Below are 20,055 nucleotides of genomic sequence, written 5' to 3' on the forward strand. Positions count from 1 at the left end.
GAATGTTCTGGAAAAGTCACACAACCCTATTCAATTTAGAGGGACCTTCAATTTATGATAATATCCCTCTAAATTAACCACAATCATATCATTTCCCTCTAAATCATGGAAAGACAAAAATTTTCCAAGAAATATCTTTCTTGCAATCCAAACATGGCCAAGGCTGTTACAGTTACTGAAAAGCTAGTAACAGTCAATCAGAATATGTTCAGTTCCTGTTTCTGTTTGCAATATACATGCCATGAAAAAAAAATTCATGGAATCATAATTTACCTAGTGTAAGAGAAGGGCAGAGGCTGAGGAGAGATAGATTTGAAGGGTGGTGAGTGAGGAGAACATGTGATGGGGCTGGAAATCATAGAAAATAAAAATCCTACTTGAAACAAGGATTTTTTTGTTTGTTTTTGTGTCATATTTGTCTCATTGCAAGGACTTCTTTGGCCACAATTACAAACAGAAATGATACTGAATGTTTAGATGATTCACAAGTTTCTTCTCTCATTCTTCTGTCCTGTACAAGCAAAACTGTTTCTTCTCCTCTAAAATCCAGTTCACACATGTTTCTTCAACCAACAATTCTTCTAATGCAATAAAATTGCATGCATGATCTCATACTCAAGTATCAACCTTATAACAAAAGTAATTAAATGTGGAACTCCATAAACATCCTCCTTTGGAAACACAAGATCCATTATTAAAAATTCATTCCAAATGACAGTTAAGAGAACTGGTAAAGTTGGATTGGTGTCACCTTCTGTTATCTGCATCAGTACTTGTTCAAGTTGATAAAACTCAAGTATGATTTGTCTACTGAATAGATCCTTTTCAAGTATTCTCACATATCTAAGATTAGATTCATTAACCAAGTAATGAATACTCTGGCATGCATGGTTGCAAGTTTTCTTATAACTGTACAATAAGTTTGAACTTGAGAATAATATTTATAGTCTGGAAAGCTGTAACATAAATCATCTAATTCAGTATACATTAATAACATCTAATCTTATGTTGCAAGCATTGTGACATTTGAAATCCATGAGAGTTGCACCAAGTACAGGACTGGGATACATTTTCCATAAGATCCTTTGCAAGTAGTAATAAAAATGTCACTAAACCTCACCACAATTTCTAATAACTACAACTGGATAAGATTCTTGAAGCAGTAAGTACCAATAACGAACCAACCAGTAATGATAAACGCGAAGGAAGCCAAGCCAATCAAAAATGTCCAGCCACCGAATATAAGCCCAATGCAGAGTACTATAACAAATGGTAAGAAAGATTTCACAATAGCTGTTTTATTCACCCAATGACCTTTGAGGAAAATCAAAGCTGCTAAGTTCACCACATTCCATTGACCATGTCCACCATAGAATAACCTGTTGAGATTATTTGCAACATAAGAATGGCAATTGCATGTTAAGAGGTTGTAGTGTCTGTGTTGGAACTCCTGTGTGCCCTTCCTCAGCGCATCATCCCATGCCATCTCCTTTTCGGGTTCAGTTTGCTTAGAATTACCCTGAATTGTATGCCCATCAAATGACGAAGAAAAGCAAATGAATAAACAATTCAAAAATCACCCCAAATCTAGAAATAATTAAACATTAAGGGCACGTTTGGCTGCCAGGAATTGTTTTTCATGATAAATCAGGCGTGTCCAAGTGGAGATGAGGGTGAAATCGCTAAAAAACAGGAAACACAATCCCAAAAACTAGCGTCTCCGGTGATAGAAGTTGCTAAAATTCCGGAAAACAAAAAACTCTACTCAAAATCGGATTGACCTTCTCTGGATTTTTAGCAACTTCTATCACCGGAGATGCTAGTTTCCGGGATTGTGTTTCCTGATTTTTAGCAGATTTCACCCTCATCTCCACTTGAAGACTCCTGATTTATCATGAAAACAATTCCTGGCAGACAAACATGCCATAAATATCTCAAGGAAATGAGAAAATATCATACATTTTCGTTATTTATTTGGATGTATCGTGCCACTGTTCCAAATGCAAAGTTGTCAACACACACAAAGTTGGGCCCAGCAAAGTCCAAGATGACTCCATCCTCTCTGCAGATGCCAACATGGCCAATCAAAGGTACTAGCCATGAAAGCACAGGCAGTGGGGTCCACACTATGCAGCATGGAAATCTAGCTCTTTTTGGATCAATTTGCATATATGGTGAGGTTTTCTTGAGCATCAGCTCAGTATCAGCGGTTGCTATGGATCCCATTGGCCTAACCTTCTCTTAGCTTGTTAATGGAAACTGCAAGAAAATGTTAATGATCAGATATACTATCTACAACAACTCTTGAAGTTTGAAAAAAATAAGGAAAAGCAAAATAGACATCTCTTCAAGAGAAATACTAATAGCCATAAGAAACACAGTTCCAAGCAGGTATGGAACTCTAACATCATCTACTTGGGTAGTTTTGGTTTAGTTTCTTTTCTTTGTTAAAAGAAGGTAGAGTAAAGGAAGTTTCATTAAAATTTTGTCTTAACTGAAAATCAATTAAAAGGAAATGATTAAGCTGGGACAGATTGTCCTCACATGAAACAGAACTGTTTACACCCTCTCCTACAAACACATCACCTATATTATTAGCCTCTCTTACAATATGCAAAAAACAAAAGATGTAACCATCTACTAATATATTAATTTCTCAGATATTGTGAGCAATCCTCCATGTGACTTCAGTATTGTCCAACCAACCATATTTGATGACTTTCCCTCCACCAAAATCCTACCCTCTCACTCAGAAATATAAGAAACCAGTATGTGAACTTCCACGTTGTTTGAACTTTGAACCCTTGATGTCCATAGGACCTGAAAATAACTTTAAAAAATCTACCCTTTTATCATTCCATAGGACCTGAAAATAACTTCAAAAATCTACCCTTTTATCATTCCTAAAACCACCAGTAAAGTAGCATCAGAGCTCCCACCTTACTTGAACACAGCGCCAACATGATGTGAAAACGCCATCAAAATCTCCACTATCATTACAAATTCCAAAACACCCCCACCCCAACATTATCCCAGATTCCCCAAAGATCTACCATCAAATTGAGTATGATAACATTACGGGATGGCGGATCCCTACTTGTGTTCCTTTTAGCTAGAACACATCAGCATCCTTTTGAAAATACTTCCCCAATAAGACTTGAGGAAGGTGATTCAGAATATAAAGAATCGGAAATTGGCATGCATGAAGAAAGCTTGGCTGAATCTGGAAGTAGAAAGAGAAGAAGAGATCAGAGTGGGGGTGTTAGGAATTCTTGCAGAGAGTTATCTATAATTCATCAGTCTGAGGAAGATTTGGCCCCAATCGCAGTGGAATTTCCAGATAATAACCTATTAGAGATTCTGGTGAACCATATAATGGCTACAAGCAGAACATTGGGTTTATCATGTTCGGAGCTGGAGTTGGCGTAGTATGTTCCATTTGGCAGAAGTTAGGGATCGGCAAATGCAGGCTCAAGTAGACGCATCCAGGTCTGTGGCCTCGAGGAGAATGCTTAGGAAACTGATCAGGCTCTAGTCCTCGGTCAGTTATGAAGGCATGCTGGGCAGCAAGTTGCAAGTTCAAGGAAAAGGCAGATTCAGTGATGTTATGTGACAGAGAGGGCAAGTGTCTAAAAGTGGTGTCTGATGAAGATTATGACCTGGAATGTAAGAGGTCTGGGTAGCCTCTGGAAAAAAAAAACCCAAGTGAAGGAACTGTTGAGGAAGAATAAGACTAACATTATTTGCCTACAAGAAACTAAAATGGGGAGCCTGAATACAGCTGTTTTGAAGACTCTGGGATGCAGATCCTAGTGGGACTATGCGGTTATTGATTCTGTAGGTAATGCGGGGGGAGGGGGAATCTTAGTGGCTTTGGACACAACTGACGTGGAGATGAGGGGAATCAAATTGGGAGATACTCGATTTCAATTGTTTTGAGAAGGATTTCAGATCAGTCCATGTAGATGCTTACATGGGTATATGGGCCAATTCTCAGAGCTGATCGGGAATTGTTGTGGCAAGAACCGGATGATACAAGGTGTAGATGGTCCTTCCTGTGGTGTTTAGGGGGAGATTTCAATGTCACCAGACATGTGGAAGAAAAGGCGGTTAGCACTAGATCAAGTCAATGCATGTTGGCCTTTGCAGAGTTTATTGGGAGGCATGACTAGTGGACTTGCCACTTAACGGGGCACAATTTACCTGGTCGAGGAACGATAGCCATGGCAAGATTGATAGGTTTCTTATAGGCCTTTCCGAGGTGTACTAAAAAGCCTTGCCCAACACCATTTCCGACAACTGCCCTCTACATCTAGATCCTAGACTTCAGTCATGGGGTCACATTCCATTCTGCTTCGAGTTAGCTTGGCTTGAGACCCCCAAGATGGAGGAGAGATTGGGCGAGTGGTGGAATGAGGTCTTGTTCTTCGGACTGGCAGATGTAATTATTGAGAAAAAGTTAAGACATCTAAAAAGGAAGCTAAAAGAGTGGAGTCAGGGTCCAGACATGAAAGTGAGAAAATAAAACAAGTGATGTTAGCTAGGATCCAAGAAATTGCTAGTGAGGAGGAAGAAGGGATGGCCAGCCATGAAGATGTGGATGAGATGGGATCTTTGAATGAACAGTTTAATAGATTGATTCTTCAGGAGGAAATCTTTTGGAGACCGAGATCTAGAGTCCTATGGCTTAAAGAGGGAAACAAGAACACTACCTATTTTCATAGAATTGCAGATGCAGGCCAACCACATACACTCGTTGGTGATTGACGGGGTTGTCAGGGAGGAGAAGGAAGTCATCTCAGATGAGATCGTGAGATTTACTCGAGGCTGTACTCATCAGAAAACATTGTTCGCCCAAAACCACGTGGTGTTCCGTTTGATAGATTGGAGGCGAAAAATCAAGAGATGTCGAAGAAACCTTTTGATGAAGAAGAGGTAAGGGTGCGTTTAGGGTGTGTTCGGCAACTATTCTTTTACGGGATTTCCTCTTTTTTAGGGATGGAGAATGACAAAAGCCAAAAAAATCTCAAAAATCATATTCGGCTGCGTGACCCGCTAAGGTCCGTTTCAAAATTTTCTGCTACTTTTTCGACTAAAATTAGGATTCCTTGAAGCGATAAATAACCGTTTCTAAAATTTCTCATCACTCCATTTCCGCCCGATTCTTTAGGCCAGAATGAGAAGTGTTGCCAAACATGCCCTTATATGCTTTAGGCAGAGATAAAGCTCCCCGATGGCTTTTCATGGCGTTCTTTCAACCTACTAGGACATAATGAAGTGGATATCCTTAAATTTTCACAGAGTCCTATAATGTTTTGGAGTCGGACAAAGGAACCGGAGCAACTTTTATCGCGCCCAACCCCAAGTTTAAGGTTCCTACCGGCTTTGGAGACTTTCGACCTATCAGCCTAGTTGGGTGTTTATATAAGATTTTGGCTAAAGTATTAGTGAACAGTTTTAAAAAGGTGCTACAGAAGGTCATTTCAAACAACCAATCAGCATTTGTACAAGGGAGAAATTTTAGATGGCGTGATGATAGCAAATGTGATTGTTGACCATCATGCTCAGCTAGGGGAGAAAGGAGGATTTAATCCTCTGATACCAAGTTGGGATTTAATCCTGTATATAAATCAAGAAAAGAGGAACAAAGAGATAAGAAGTTTGGATTTAATCCAGTGTATAAAGTGAGAAAAGAGGAACAATGAGATAAGAAGAAAGGAGAACAGGAGGGGAAGGGAAAAGAGTTCGTAGGTTTCAAAAGTTAAAACGCCATAACTACCTTGTGTTTATCATATATAAGACCAAAATAACATATAATTACGAGTATGCCCTCCATAAGTGATTGTCCCCGTCATTTACATATAATGTGAAATATATCAACAATTATAGAGATGTTCTCTACTCTTATTGACAAAGCAACTTCTGTGGCCCTCTACTTTTTCCAGAGGTAATTTAATGATATCACATCTTTTATATATTTGATGATCTCATATTCTCATGATATTTTGCATCTACATTCTAGTTACTTGTCAAACTTACAAAGGTTTTTAAGAAATTCAAAGATATTACAGGTCTTCAAATCAGCATTAATAAAACTGAATTTTTCTTCACTAATAAAACTGAATTTTTCTTCACAGGCATTCACAAGCCTATGCAAGGAGGAAATCTCCCAATCAAATATCTTGGTCCCCCATTACTCAAGATTTTCTAAAGCGACTTGTGCTCCACTAATGATGAACTTTGGTAAAGAATCACCGGATGAAAAGCCAAGTTTCTCCCATAAGTCGGAAGACTTGAGTTGATCAAATTTGTCCTAAATTATCTTCAACTCTATTAATCATCAAGTTTCCAACTCCCGGGGAAGACTATCAAAAAAATTGAAAAGCTTTCTGGGATTTCCTTCGCTCAGGCCCTTCTTTTCAAAGAAAGCCTCACCCAATAAGTCGGGATCATATATGTCGCCCTAAGGAGGAAGGCGGTCTTAGCCTTCGCAAAACATTGGATTGAACAAAAGCAGCCCTTACACGTCAAGCCTGAACTAGTGTAAATGGGAGGTCAACTATTTGGACAGGTTGGATTGACAAGAAATAAATCAAAGGCAGACTCGGTATGATGCGGGTGCGGCTTAGTACTAGGTTGACACGGTCATTACTACTTAGGAGAGTCAAAGAGATTTGATAGACATAGTAGGGCAAAACACGGACTCGGGCAAGAACACGACCATGGTAAAAGGGAGTCGACTTGGAGTTTTGAAACTATGGTCTTTCTTTTTTTTACAATAATAAGTGATTTTGATTCTGGAGAAATAGCAACATCAAAAACCAAAGAAGGTATATTCCTCAACAAAGGGAGCTGGGATAGTGGGCAAAGATGGTTTCTGTGGAAGGTGATAAAGTGATGTGATCCTAGGCTATATCGGGAATTTTACCTAACACCTGAAGGGTGCTTGATGAAGTTATCTAAGGCATTTAATTAAGGGAGGCTTAAACTGGACTTTTATCGAACACTTGGGGGCTGAAAAATGAATGAACACTATAAGGAACCTAAGCACTGAGCTTTGATAGCAAAATGATGTGAATTCTTGACAGCCAAGAGAAAGAGAAAGAAAGGAAATAGAGAATCAAGATCAAGAAAAATGATCAATATCAAGAAAAGGGATAAGATCGAGACGAGAGATCAAGATCGAGACAAGAGATCAAAATCGAGAAAAGAAAGAAAGATAGGGATAGAAAGGAGAGTGGTTTATAAACCCAACCGGGAAGGGTGAGAAAAGTGGTGGGAGAAAAGAGAAGGAGAAGATAAAAAACGGACAAAAAATGAGTTTAGGGATAGAAAATTGACCTAATATGAAGCATCACACATCAAAATTCAAAAGGCATTACATCCACAAGAGAGAGAGAGAGAGAGGAAAACTTCAAATCTTTTTTTTTCTTCATTCCATTCCATAGTATTCAAGAAAAGTGCCATGAGGCTACATATATAAGAAAATAAAGAGAACTAGAAAGTTGTAGAACCCTAAACAAAAACCTAATACTTTGGACTGAAATACCCTCTAATGCCTTGATGACTTAAAATTTTCGTCAAACATGTGGGCCCTATTTAAAAACTCATAACTTAAAGAACATGTGTGATTTTGACGGAAAAAGACGGTAGTTCCCCTCCTATAACTCAAGGGACATAAAAAATACCTAAAAGACAATTAAAAATTAGAAGATGGGCACTAGGACGGTCCCCATCATAAAGTAAAAATTTTCAAAGAAAACGACATGATCCGAGACACCATCTTATGTTGGCCCGGGTCATAACACCAAAAAACCTTTATGACCATCTTCATCCCTGACAAAAACAAACTTTGTAGGATGAGGGAAGAGTTTTTCTCTCTCATGTGGAGGAAGATGAACAAAACATATACAGCCAAAAAACATAGAGTAAAGAGTAAGCCAATGTCATGGAGACAATGTAAGAGGATTTATTATTCAAGTTATTAGAAAACTAGCAATTTATTATGTTTAGGTGGACAACTATGAGAGTTGCCTCACCCCAAAGGTAATGTAGGGCATAAGAATCAATAACAAGAGAATGAAATATTGAAAGAAGATGCTCATTCTTCCTTTTGGCAACTTCATTTAATTGATGTGTATGAGGATAACTCTTGTTAGATAAGGGCATAAGATGCCCATTCTTCCTTTTGCCCTCGTCTTGTATTAGTTTTTGAAAGTCATGAGAGAGATACTCCCCTTCAATTGGAGTCAAGTGGAAGATGATGGGAGCAGGATTTCAAATGGAAAGTCAAGAGAGAAAGACGTTGAATTTTATTTTTTTTGAACGGCAGAGAAATATTATTAAGAAGAAAAAAGACTGAGGTGGTCAATACATAGGAAATGTAAAGAAAACAGAGAGAGAGAGAGAGAGAGAGAGAGAGAGAGATAAAACCTTAGAAGCAGGAATCTTCCCTCATGGTGCCGTTCCCGGCCAGAAACCTCGATTTGGCGCTCCTTAGGAAGGAGCATCCAAGGAGCGCAATCCCGAAGAGATGGAAACCACACGCCGTTCCCGGCCAGAAACCTTGATTTGGCGCTCCTTAGGAAGGAGCATCCAAGGAGCGCAATTCCGAAGAGATGGAAACCACACCTATAGCCTAACCTGCCCCTATTACTCCACCAGTACCACCATTACCAACTTACCTGCTGTTGAAAGTACTTCCTTGGAGCAACCACGGAGGCATCTTCAGAAGGCATGGGGAAAGATGGCATGAAAATGAAGATGGTTAGAAATTACTACTTTATGATGTACTTAAATTTTGAAAGATTTATATGAAGATAGTTATAAATTACTATTTTTTGATGTACTTGAATTTTGAAAGACATATGATGAAAATATTATACTAACGCTCTCAACCTTAGATTCTTCTAGACCCACACTTCCCTGCCCCGCTTCATGCTTCTATGGATAGAACCAAGCTTCCCACCGAGAGGAAAGAGAAGCAAGAGAAAATGTCAAGGGGAAAGAAAGTTAAACAACTCCAATGCCCCCTTGAGCACCCCTACCTTAGCAAGACTATTTGCATCCCCATCAACAGATCTTCTGAAATGCCTGAAGGATAGAGCGGAGCATCCCACTAGATCCTGCATCTCATAAAAAAGGGAGGCAAATCCCCAAGGGAAAGTGAGAGAACCCCAAAGCCACCGAATGACATTAAGGGAGTCTCCTTCAACAATAACTCTATCTAAGATCTCTCTCTCTCTCTCTCTCTCTCTCTCTCTCTCTCTCTCTCCAACAGCTTAATACCCTGGTGAACTACGTGAACTTCCGCCTCAAAGGAATCTATACTACACCATAGAGTATCAACTATTTTTTTTTAAAGGTAACGATTTTATTGATCAAATAGAGAAAAGTACCGGGGACAAGATATCCCCACCATAGAGTATCAACTATCAACAGTTAAAAAGTCATCTATTTCTGAACAGACTTCAAACAGACCAATTAAATGAGTCTATATTTCAGAAAACCGGTGGCAATGAATAAACAGATGAGTAGGGGATTCCACGGGGAAATAACATAAAACACAATAGCAATTCACAAATGTTTCTTTCAATTAATTGTTCCCCTGTTAGGACTTTTTTGGGGAGAATACACCACAATAAAGCAATCCCCTGTTAGGATAATAGTTTGCATATGTTGAGCGAATCTCATTTGGTTTGTTCCACTTATATTCATTCAAGAATTCTCATTATCTTAAATCTCCAATTCATAGAGCAATTCTTGGCAAAACAGTACCCATTAGATAATGAAACTTTCAATTCACTCCCTCACTTAGCCTCTAAAATTTCATTTTCCATTCTAAACACTATAAATAGCCAGCAGGCATATTTTCTAGAAAGCACAAACCTTAATAGGGAAGGGCTACAACTAAACCGAAGAGTTAAAGGAGGAAAAAAGAAAGGGAAAAAAAACAGCTTCTACGAGAATGATCACTGGGGGACAAGATGGTCAGCCATCTCTTATGCAGCATAGCAAAGACACTTGTCCAAAAAACAAAAACAAAAAAATGGAAACCCTGATGTTGGAAGTGATCGTCGATAAACAATATTATCCAAAAGTTGCCCGACAAAATGAGAACAACCAATGTGGGACTGAGATTCCCCACACTTACTACAGGAGCAATAGAAATAGTCATTATGTGAAGATATTAAAAAAGATCGGACCAAGAAACAAAACCCTTCACTAACTCCCTCTTGCACCTTGTGATCTATACCTACATTTGGAGTGTAAATGTTCTCCATCATATCTAAAAGCTTTCTTTGACCTTGATCTGATTGAAGCTAGGACCCAATGGCTTCTCCTTGGGGACACTAATTCTAAATTCTTCTATTCCTCTATAAAAGCTTGGCAAAAACAGAAATAACATCATGGCTTTAAATAGAGAGGATGGTAGCATGGCCACAGACAAGAAATTAGTGAAATTTTGGTTAACCACTTCAAAAAAATCCTGAACAACGGAAAATCCCAAAGGCTTGATGTTCCTGAACCTCTGAGAAAGCTTTCATCAGATTTGGCCTCCACCCTTTCCCGACCTGTCAGTAGAGAAGAAATTGAAAGTGCGGTTTGGCAAGCTGAGAGTGAAAAGGCTCCGGGGCCTGATGGCTTCAATGCTTCGTTCTTCAAATCTTTTTGGTATCTCCTGGGGGAGGACTTCATCAAAGCGATTCAAAACTTCTTCAAAAGAGGGAAACTCCTTTCAAAGGTAAACTCAACCTTCATAGCTCTTATCCCTAAAGGTCCTGATGCAACCAACCCCTCAAAATTCAAACCCATTTCCCTGTGTAATTTCATTTACAAGACAATCACAAAAATTATGGCAAAAAGGCTTAAGCATGTCATTGATAAACTTATAAGCCCAGCCCAGTCGGCCTTCGTCAAGGGAAGACAAATCCAGGATAACATTTTCCTCACCCATGACCTTCTTCATAACTTCCACCTCCCATCTTCAAAACCCTCGATGTGTTTGAAAATCGATCTTGCCAAGGCTTTTGACAATGTAAATCGAAATGCTCTACTCTCCTTCATGGAAAAGCAAGGCTTTACCCAGACTTGGCTTGGTTGGATCTTGGAATGCATTTCCTAACCATCCTTTTCTATCCTTGTAAATGGAACCCTAAAGGGCATTTCACCACAACAAATGGCCTCCGTCAAGGAGACCCTCTTTCTCCCCTCCTATTTTGCATTGCCATGGAAATGCTGTCAACCAACCTCGAGAAGGCTCTCACTACCAAGCATATCTCCACTCCATTCTCTCAAGGTACGGTTTCCATTACTCATCTTCTCTTTGTAGATGACCTAATGTTATTTGCTTCAGCTGATATAAAAATTGCTAATGGTTTACTCAATTGCTTAAAAGATTTCTCAGATATTACAGGTCTTGAAGCAAATGTTGACAGAACTGGGGTGTTCTTTTCCGGTACCAGCACCCATACAAAGGCAAGTATCCTTAGTTTGTTTAAATTCCGAGAGGGATCTTTTCCAATTAGGTACCTTGGCCTTCCACTACACGTCCAGGTGTTACCAAGGCTGACTGTGCTCCCCTAATCTCCAAAGTCCGGAAAAGATTACACACCTGGAGTAGCAAAAATCTTTCCCAAGCCAGAAGGGTAGAATTAGTGAAAACTATGCTTACAACCTACCAAATTTATTGATCTTCCGCTTTCAATCTCCCAAAAGAAATTCTTGAGAGCATAGAGAAAATCTTTAGATCCTTCATCTGGGGGAAACTGGATGGCAAAAGGAAACACCATTCAATTGGTTGGCAAGAAATTTGTAAACCCAAAAGGGAGGGAGGGTTAGGTTTGCAAAAACTTGATGATCTCAATAAATCTCTCCAGCTAAATCTCCTCTGGAATGTTATCCAGCAGAAATCCACTCCTTGGTCAGGCCGGTTCCACCTCAAGTACATAAAAAATCGAAACTTCTGGACTATCCCCATCCCCTCAAAGTCATCCTGGGGAGCAAGGAGTATCCTGAAAACAAGGGACCTCGCAAAGAAGCACATTTGCTATCTTTTTGGAGACAAGAAGGACATAGATCTGTGGGAGCAGCCCTGGCACCCCAAAGGCATTCTCAGTTGCCTTTTATCTAGAAGAAGAACAGACTACTCTCTGAGATCTGCGACAAGACTTGTTCAAATTCACAACAGTAGTGACTGGGACCCTATTTTGGATAATCCATCTCTTAACTCAGAAAAGGAGCTGTTAATGGAAGGATTATTCAGTTCGGATGAATCAAATCATGTGGTCTGGAAGCCAACTATGGATGGCATTTTCACAACCAAAAGCCGGTGGTAATCAGTTCGATCTATCTCTCCTAAACCTCCGTGGAGTGACATTATTTGGTGTAAAGGCCATGTCCCTAGATACACAATCACAGCATGGAAGGCCCTACAAAACAAGCTGAGTACAAAGAGAAACCTCTATTTTCTTGACCCTGCAACTGATTTCCGCTGTGTTCTTTGCAAAACAGAGCAAGAAGTTGTCGACCACTTATTTTTCCGTTGTAGCTTCTCAGCCTGGATCTGGCGCTCCAGTCTGTGGAGAGTAGGCTCCCGCTGTAAACCCGGAAATTCAATTCAAGACGAAGAGCAATGGATTCGTGGCAAATTCCCTGGAAATGGCAAAAGCTCCCACTGCCATAAAACTCTGTTTTTCAACAACCATTTACAAAATTTGGATTGAAAGAAACACCCGAACCTTTGATAAGGTAAGCCGCCATAAGCAACTGGTCTTAAGAGACATCCTCACAGAAGTTAGATGCAAGCTAAATGATCTGAAGCTAACTGATGAAATCAACCCAACAAATATGGAAATTGCTCACAACTTTGGTTACAAATTCTGCCCCAACCAAGGAGTACCAAAGGCATGTCAATGGATAAAACCAAACTGTGTGGTGCTGAAAATCAACACGGATGCTTCCCTAGACAGTGAAGGTAGAGGAGTTGGACTTGGAGGTACCATCCGTGATCACGAAGGCATGGGAATCTCCATGTTTTCGGCAAATGTAAAGTCAGATGAAATATACATCCTGGCATTGCTGGCTATCAAGAATGGGATCGACCTGGCTACAAAGTGTGGGGCAGAGATGATTTGGTTAGAATCAGACTCGAAACTCGTTGTTGATGTTCTCAATGGAAAGATCAACCCTCCTTGGAGATTCATCGAAGAGATCAATAGGATTGTAAGCTCATTGAGTAATTTTCAGTCATGGAAGATCACTCATACTTGGAGAGAAGGAAATATGGCAGTAAACTACCTCTCAAAAAGATCATGTCCTTGTAAAGGGATGCATGCCTCTAGCGCCTCAAAGGCTCCTAAAAACCATAAATACAGACCGGGAAGGCCAACTCAACTCAACTCAACTCAACTAAGCCTTTGTCCCAAACTAGTTGGGGTCGGCTAATGAATCCTTTAGAAAAATTTCATGAAGAAGGGGGAGGCCAAATTTATCAAAGACTGTAATGGCTCCTCTTATTTTGCTTCATGTATCTATTACTTTCAGTAATAATCCGGTAGGGGTCCTTGCCTAACCCCAGCTTACCCATAAAAAAAAGGATGGAAAACTACTCAAATCTTGCACATTTATAATCCTTGCATCCATGCGAAACTTAATAAATATGTTTAAATTAACATATTTGCATACACAAACGTATTTTAGAATTTGGAAGCACCAAATCCAATTTCCCACATGTTTCTGAAAGAAGTAAATCTTTTATATTTAAAATAAATGTGTGTGTGTGTGTGTGTGTGTGTGTGTGTGTGTATTAAGACACCCTTACATAAATCCATGAAACTCTAAGAGGTTACCTCTTTTAGGCATGCTCATGTTAACTTTTTCATTCTCAAGTCTATTAACTTCCATTAAGGCCCTGGCTTTGGTTGCATTGAAACTGGAATGGATTCAGTATGGTTTTCTCTGGAGTGAAAGTTGTCGGGCTGAAAAGGTTCATTTGAGTTGAATAAAAGAATTTCTAAAAATCTAATAGGAAATGTGAGCATGGAGGCAATGCTCCCTTCTATCGCATTTTAACCTCATTATCTCAAACTAAAGTTCAGTGCTAGCACAGGAGATCCTCTACCACTTGTGCCAATAAAGGACCAGATTGGAAGTTTTCATATTGCGGCTTCCATGGCTTTTTTTTAAAGTTCTAACAAAACTTAGTCCCTCATTTTCCATCTATCTCTCTGAGAGAAAGGCCTTAGACCCAAATGTTCAAACTTGCAACTGTTCACATTATTCTTATCCCAATGTTGACTAATCTCCCTCTGTTATGAGGATATTTCTGTTGAAACCAGTGTTTCAAAACGCGGACAAAGCAAATCCTAGTCAACCCGGCACGATGTGTTTGAGTATTCAGTCGATGCAGATGAGTACTCAGATGACGCGGTCATAATTCAGTAGAGCCAAAGGAGTTTTGATTGACTTTGTAGGGCAAAGCATGGACTCTGACAAGAACACAGACCAAGGTAAAAGGGAGTCGACTCGGGAGAGTCCACGATGATGGTGGGGGAGTTTTGAATCTAAAAAACACTGCAACATAGAATAATGGAAAAGTGTATAGTGGAGTCTTTCAACTGCTTGTACTTAAATTACAGTCCTTCTCCCAACCCAAATTGCAATCTGGGTTTTCATCCAAATGCACCTACTAGCCCTAACTAAATTTTTGTCCCAAGTAAACATTGAATTAGGACTCAATAGGAAAGATGGCCACTTCAAACCTCTCTTCGAGAATCAAGTGACAATCCACCTCTACATGTGAGCAAGAAAATATCATAACAGATCGAAACTTTTAGCCCAACAAATTTAATAAATATCAATAGAATTATAATTACGTCCAAGCATGATGATATTGGAATTTGGAAACCATCAAAACTACAAATCTAAAGTATACCCAATACATTTCAGAATGTAAAAGAGATACATATATAAGAAATTCAAAGGACAGATGTCCAATAGCCTTCAATCAAGGAAAAAAAATAAAAGAAAGGAAGATATCTCACGCATACAAAAATGGCATCTTCTCAGAGATAAGAGAAGAAGAAGAAAAATGAAAAGTGGAGAAATTTACAGTAAACGAAAATCGTCTCGGAAGAAATCCCCTGCAATGGGCTCGAGTATTTTTGGTAGCCGAAGCTTCTTGCAGAGGTTTGATATTAACCAGTCTTGTTCTTTTCCTCTTTCTGTCTTTACCATTGGAATATGATATCACCACTACCGTATTTTGACGATCGCACTCTTCACTTTCTAAAAAAGTACGGTATGGCCCTCACCATAAGATGATCCAAACCGTCTATTAGATGGGCCACAGCTAAAATAGGTTGTGCCCCAAAAATCATTTCCAAAGATTGATCTAACGCTCCGATCTATAGAAGGATAGGATCAAGTGATCAACCCTCTAATATTAAGTCCCTTTATACATCGGAGTGTTAGGATCAACCCATGTAAATGATTTTTTGGGGCACAACCTATTAAGGCTGGGACCCATCTAATGGACGGTTTGGATCATCCTATGGTGTGGGCCATACCGTACCTTTTAATAATGTGAGGAATGCGATTATCAAAATACGGTAGTGGTGATATCATTTACCTTACTATATCGGCCTTGTTTAGATTGCCGGCATTTCTTGGAAAAGGGCATTTCTTGGAAAAGTTTGGAAAAGAAAACAATTCTCACAGAATTCCCTATTTTTCTCTAGTTTAATTTAAGGGGCCGTTTGGATATGCGGATTTTAGAATACGGGATTTCTTCAAAATTGCAGCTAAGAGACAAGAGAAGAAGCAGATCAGCTGCCGTTTTTGACTCATTTTTTACTTCTCGCCCTTCTTTTCTGTCAACAAGAGAGTAGCAGATCCTCTCATATTTCCAGGTTTTAGAAATTTCAGGATGCAAGAGAGATTTTTAAAACCTGAATTTCTCACTTAAAATTCAAAAAACGCTGTCAGGACAGCATACAACAGCTTGATCATAAACCCTCTTTTACACTGTTTTCAAACTAAAAACCTGGATTCTAAAATCCGAGAATCCAAACGGCCCCTAAGGGATTTGCCAGCATCCATCACAAAAGGCATTTCGCAGATGGTTTGTTGCATGTGGGAGTATTATTTACTAGATGAACAAAAGTAGGCCCAACCACCACTGTTCAAGTATTATTTACGAGAAAGGCTAAACCCAAGGGCAACCTTGCAAAAATGGCTGCATCGTACAGTTATGATGGTTGAAGAGTATTGTATGCAATGCGGGCGCCCTTTCAGCCCTTTTTGGGGAAGGGCACCCTTGTATTTCAAATCAACGGCTATTTTTTCTCGTATAGAATTTCAACCGAAATTATCAAAATTTTGATAATTTCCACTGAAATTTCGGGGTAATATTAAATAATTATCGAAATTCCTTAAATTTAAGACGAAATTTCGGCCGAAATAAATGACCGTTTGGAGTATTACCAATTTTGGTTTCGGTCTCAACCAAAAGCCGAAATTTTCAGATTTTGGTCGAAATTTAAAACCATGCCTATGAGAGCGAATTTTGATGCATCACCGATCCAATGAAAGGACTAACATATAAAGAGTTTGTTTCGTTGAACAAGTGGGTCCACTTGTACTGTTATCCCCTCATGTTTAATTTTGCAATTTTTTGTGGAAAAGTATGTGCATCAATCGTATATATTATCAAAAAGTTGGAATGGGAGTTAGATATTCGAGATTTTATATAGTGTTGCCGTAGAGTCCAATATTTTTCAAAAGCTAGAGCTCGCCCATTTCACAGGATTGTCCAAACCCTTAAATAGGTTGTACGCCGAAAATCATTTCCAGAGGAATGGAAGATCCTCCCCCGAAAATCATTTCCAGAGGAATGGAAGATCCTAACCCTCCTATGTGTAGGACTGCACATGATGGAGATCTCTATAGATTGGAGGGTTGGGGTCATCCTATGAAAATGATTTTTGGTGTACAGAAGTGATCATCATTTGCAGGATGATTTTTGGTCATCTTGCAAATGATTTAACGGGGTGAATTTATCCTCAATCAGTGAACCATTTCCCCAGTTTAAATCATCCTATGAACTGGGTCCCATGCTAGTTTTTGAAAAATATCGGACTTTACAGCATGCATGCACCCTATAAAATCTCTCTTAGATATTCATGTCCCCATTCTTTTGGTATCACGCCGCTTTCAGTTTATATGACGAGTTGTACTCCCACCAATCACGGAGGGTAAGGAGCAAGGGGAGAACGATATCATTGCCTGTAGAGGAGAGGGAACTGATAAATGCGCGCGGGACACCCAGCTAGAGTGTATCTATTGTTGAAAATTGAGGGTATTGTTGTTGATAGAAAACAGAAACTTGTTGCTTCAAGGCGTGATATCACTTTCCTTAAGACAAGATTCGCCCCCACTAGTAGTGTGCAAAGGGGATCCGCGAATTGCCTCCAAGGTACAATGAAGCCTAGTAGGGAAGCCCTACTAATGTTTGATGACGCGTAGCACTAGCGGAATCAAATCCGAAATGCCCTTCCGAAATTTCAAGCCTTAGAGAAATTTCTAGATAATGTTTCTGCAGAAAAACAGTATCTAGAACAGTAAACAAAAGAAAAACAGTATGTAGAAATACTTGGGGATTTTGTAAGAGTGTAGAAGAGAGTGTAAAGTCTGTCAGAATTTCCAATTCGTTTTTTCTATATGAAATGACCGAATTCTGCACATTTTGTAGACCACCTGGTGTCTTTTCAAGGTGAAAAACACCTCTACAGGGCACCTTTCCAGAATGTTTGAAATCTGACCGTTAGATCGCACCCATTGATATTGAACGGTCCTGATCGATCTTAGATGTGATTGTTGGTTTGAGTAAAACCTCTCTCCAACCCAGTCATCGTTAGATCGAAGTGCAAAGTGTGCCTAAAAAAGCACCAATAAAGCGCTACTATGCGCCCTATAGCCCACGCCGCGCGCGCGCGTGCGCGTGCACGTGTGCGAACAGTGCATTACACCGTCCCGCGGGTCCAACCATGGGTTCAACCCAATGTGCAATCAAACAAGTAATAGAAAAGTGTAGTGTTTTATAAGCCCTTCTCTTTCTTTTCTCTCATCCAATACGGGACTATCTTTTCAACTGCACTTCTACATCATTTTGTAAAAGCAAATTTTTCCAAGAAAACATTTTCTTTTTCCCAAACGCTTTTGATAAAACATTTTCCAAAACACTAATACATGATTTTGAAAATCCAAAATCACTAACATCTATGACTTCAAAGGGGTTGATGTACTTCACATTTGAAGGAATGAAGTGACCTGATTGCCACGTACAATACAGCTTGGTGTCCCAAGTGATGGAAAGGGGCACATTTATCATCTCCCTAGGAGATAAGGAGGGCGGAGAGAGCCTTTTAGGCTTTTGGTTGCAGTGGCGAGGGAACGTGATGAGCACATTCTCTACTGATTCTTCTTTTCATTCAATATATTCTAATCGTCAAAGAAAAAGAAAAAAAAAAAACATCCTTTTGCTCATTGAACCAACATTACATATAGGAGTGATCTCCCTTTTACATATGGTAAATGAATAAAAAGTAAGGAGCAGCTTTGACGGACCAGTAAGTAATAGGCAAAAGAAAAAACCTTGCTTTTGACCTTCCAATACTAGAAACTAAAGAGTACCATCTGTTGCAATGACCAAGATACCTTATCCTTTATGAATTAAATTGGAAACTGGATATACAATAAGATTTCTACAGTAACAATGAAAGTGCAAGGTAGTATAAATCAAATAACTTAGAGCTATTCTAATATGGCAAGTGTAATCAGTGGGCCCACTTCTTATTTCCAAACATTTTATAAAAAGGCTCTATGGAGTGTCATTATCTCAAAATATCTCAAAGCACAATAAACTGATTGATGTGTCCTTAAGTCATTTCTCAATAGAATATCATTTCTTTTGTAAGAATTAATTATTTTTTCTCTAGATTACCAAGATGTAGGGCTGCAACTCCAGCCGGGTTTTACCCGACCCGACCCGAAAATAGCCTGGGTTGGGTTCAGGTTTCATGGGTTTCGGGTCGAGCCGGGTTGAGCATTCAAAAGCCCGCATGAATCTCGGGTCGAGCCGGGTTTGAAGGGGCCCGACCCAACCCGAGTTACATAAGTTATAGTATGTACATTTTTTTCTATTGTTAGTTAAAAGTTAAAAGTGAAAACCCACGCACCCACTGTTATTGTATGTGAGTGTAATTTCTGCTTCTATGAGTTGAGTTGATTCAAGTGTTTGATTCAGCATTGTTTGATTGTAATTACAACATTGTTTGATTACAGCATTGTTTAATTCAAGTGTAATGTGAGTGTATATCATTGTTTGATTCAAGTGTAATGTGAGTGTAATTTCTGCTTCTATGAGTTGAGTTGCCTTGCCAAACAAGAATTTTCCTTAAAAAATTGCGTCAACGTGAAAAAACCCGACTCGAGATTTATCATGGGTAGGGCTGGATTTGGGAATCGTGGGTTTTCCGAAAAAAAAACCCGACCCGCCCGACCCGAGTTGCAGCCCTACCAAGATGGTATTTATTTCTAGAAATTTTAATTGGGTAAACCTTTCCCTTTGGGTCAATTTGGTTGTACAGGGAAAATAAAAGTAAACAGAAATATTTCCCTTCTTTTTTTTGTTATTATTTGGCTGCCATTTAATATTCACATGAGTTCTCGTGGCTATAAATTTTCCAAATGCAAGCCCAAAGGAATCAACCACCTTATACCGCCCTTGAAGATGTGATTGGAGGACTAATTTTTCCGTCCACAAAGTTCAATAATCTCATTGATTTAGCTTAAGATCACGTAAATGACTATGTTTCTATGACAAAATAAGCTTACTTTTTGACAAAATAACACATACCCATACTTTGTAAGTATGATAACGTTAGAAATTATATGGTACCCGACCGTCAAGTCCCATGTGGGCGGTATATAGGTCAAAAGCACCGCCCTTGATGTTTGATCCAACAGCAGCCTCTTAAAAAGTGGGCTGCTGTT

At 39.3% G+C, this 20,055-nt stretch overlaps 1 protein-coding gene across 2 annotated transcripts; it reads right to left on the reverse strand.

Annotated features, from left to right (window-relative positions):
* Positions 1–912: 912 nt before the first annotated feature.
* RTH (RTE1-homolog) lies at positions 913–15,260 on the reverse strand. Of its 2 annotated transcripts, none has more exons than XM_077391336.1 (3): positions 15,113–15,260; positions 1,960–2,259; positions 913–1,519 (listed from the first exon to the last, which is right to left on the reverse strand). In XM_077391336.1, the coding sequence occupies exons 2-3, from the start codon at positions 2,224–2,226 to the stop codon at positions 1,136–1,138; spliced, it is 651 nt and encodes a 216-aa protein (XP_077247451.1). In that variant the 5' UTR covers positions 2,227–2,259; positions 15,113–15,260; the 3' UTR covers positions 913–1,135. The 2 variants fall into 2 exon arrangements, with proteins under 2 accessions (XP_077247451.1, XP_077247452.1); XM_077391337.1 differs by having other exon boundaries at positions 15,045–15,193.
* Between the last annotated feature and the right edge of the window lie 4,795 nt (positions 15,261–20,055).

The sequence above is a fragment of the Tasmannia lanceolata genome, unplaced genomic scaffold (genome assembly GCF_043159265.1).
Source record: "Tasmannia lanceolata isolate RefF3 unplaced genomic scaffold, GAP_Taslan_0.1 ptg000012l, whole genome shotgun sequence".
NCBI lineage: Eukaryota > Viridiplantae > Streptophyta > Magnoliopsida > Canellales > Winteraceae > Tasmannia > Tasmannia lanceolata.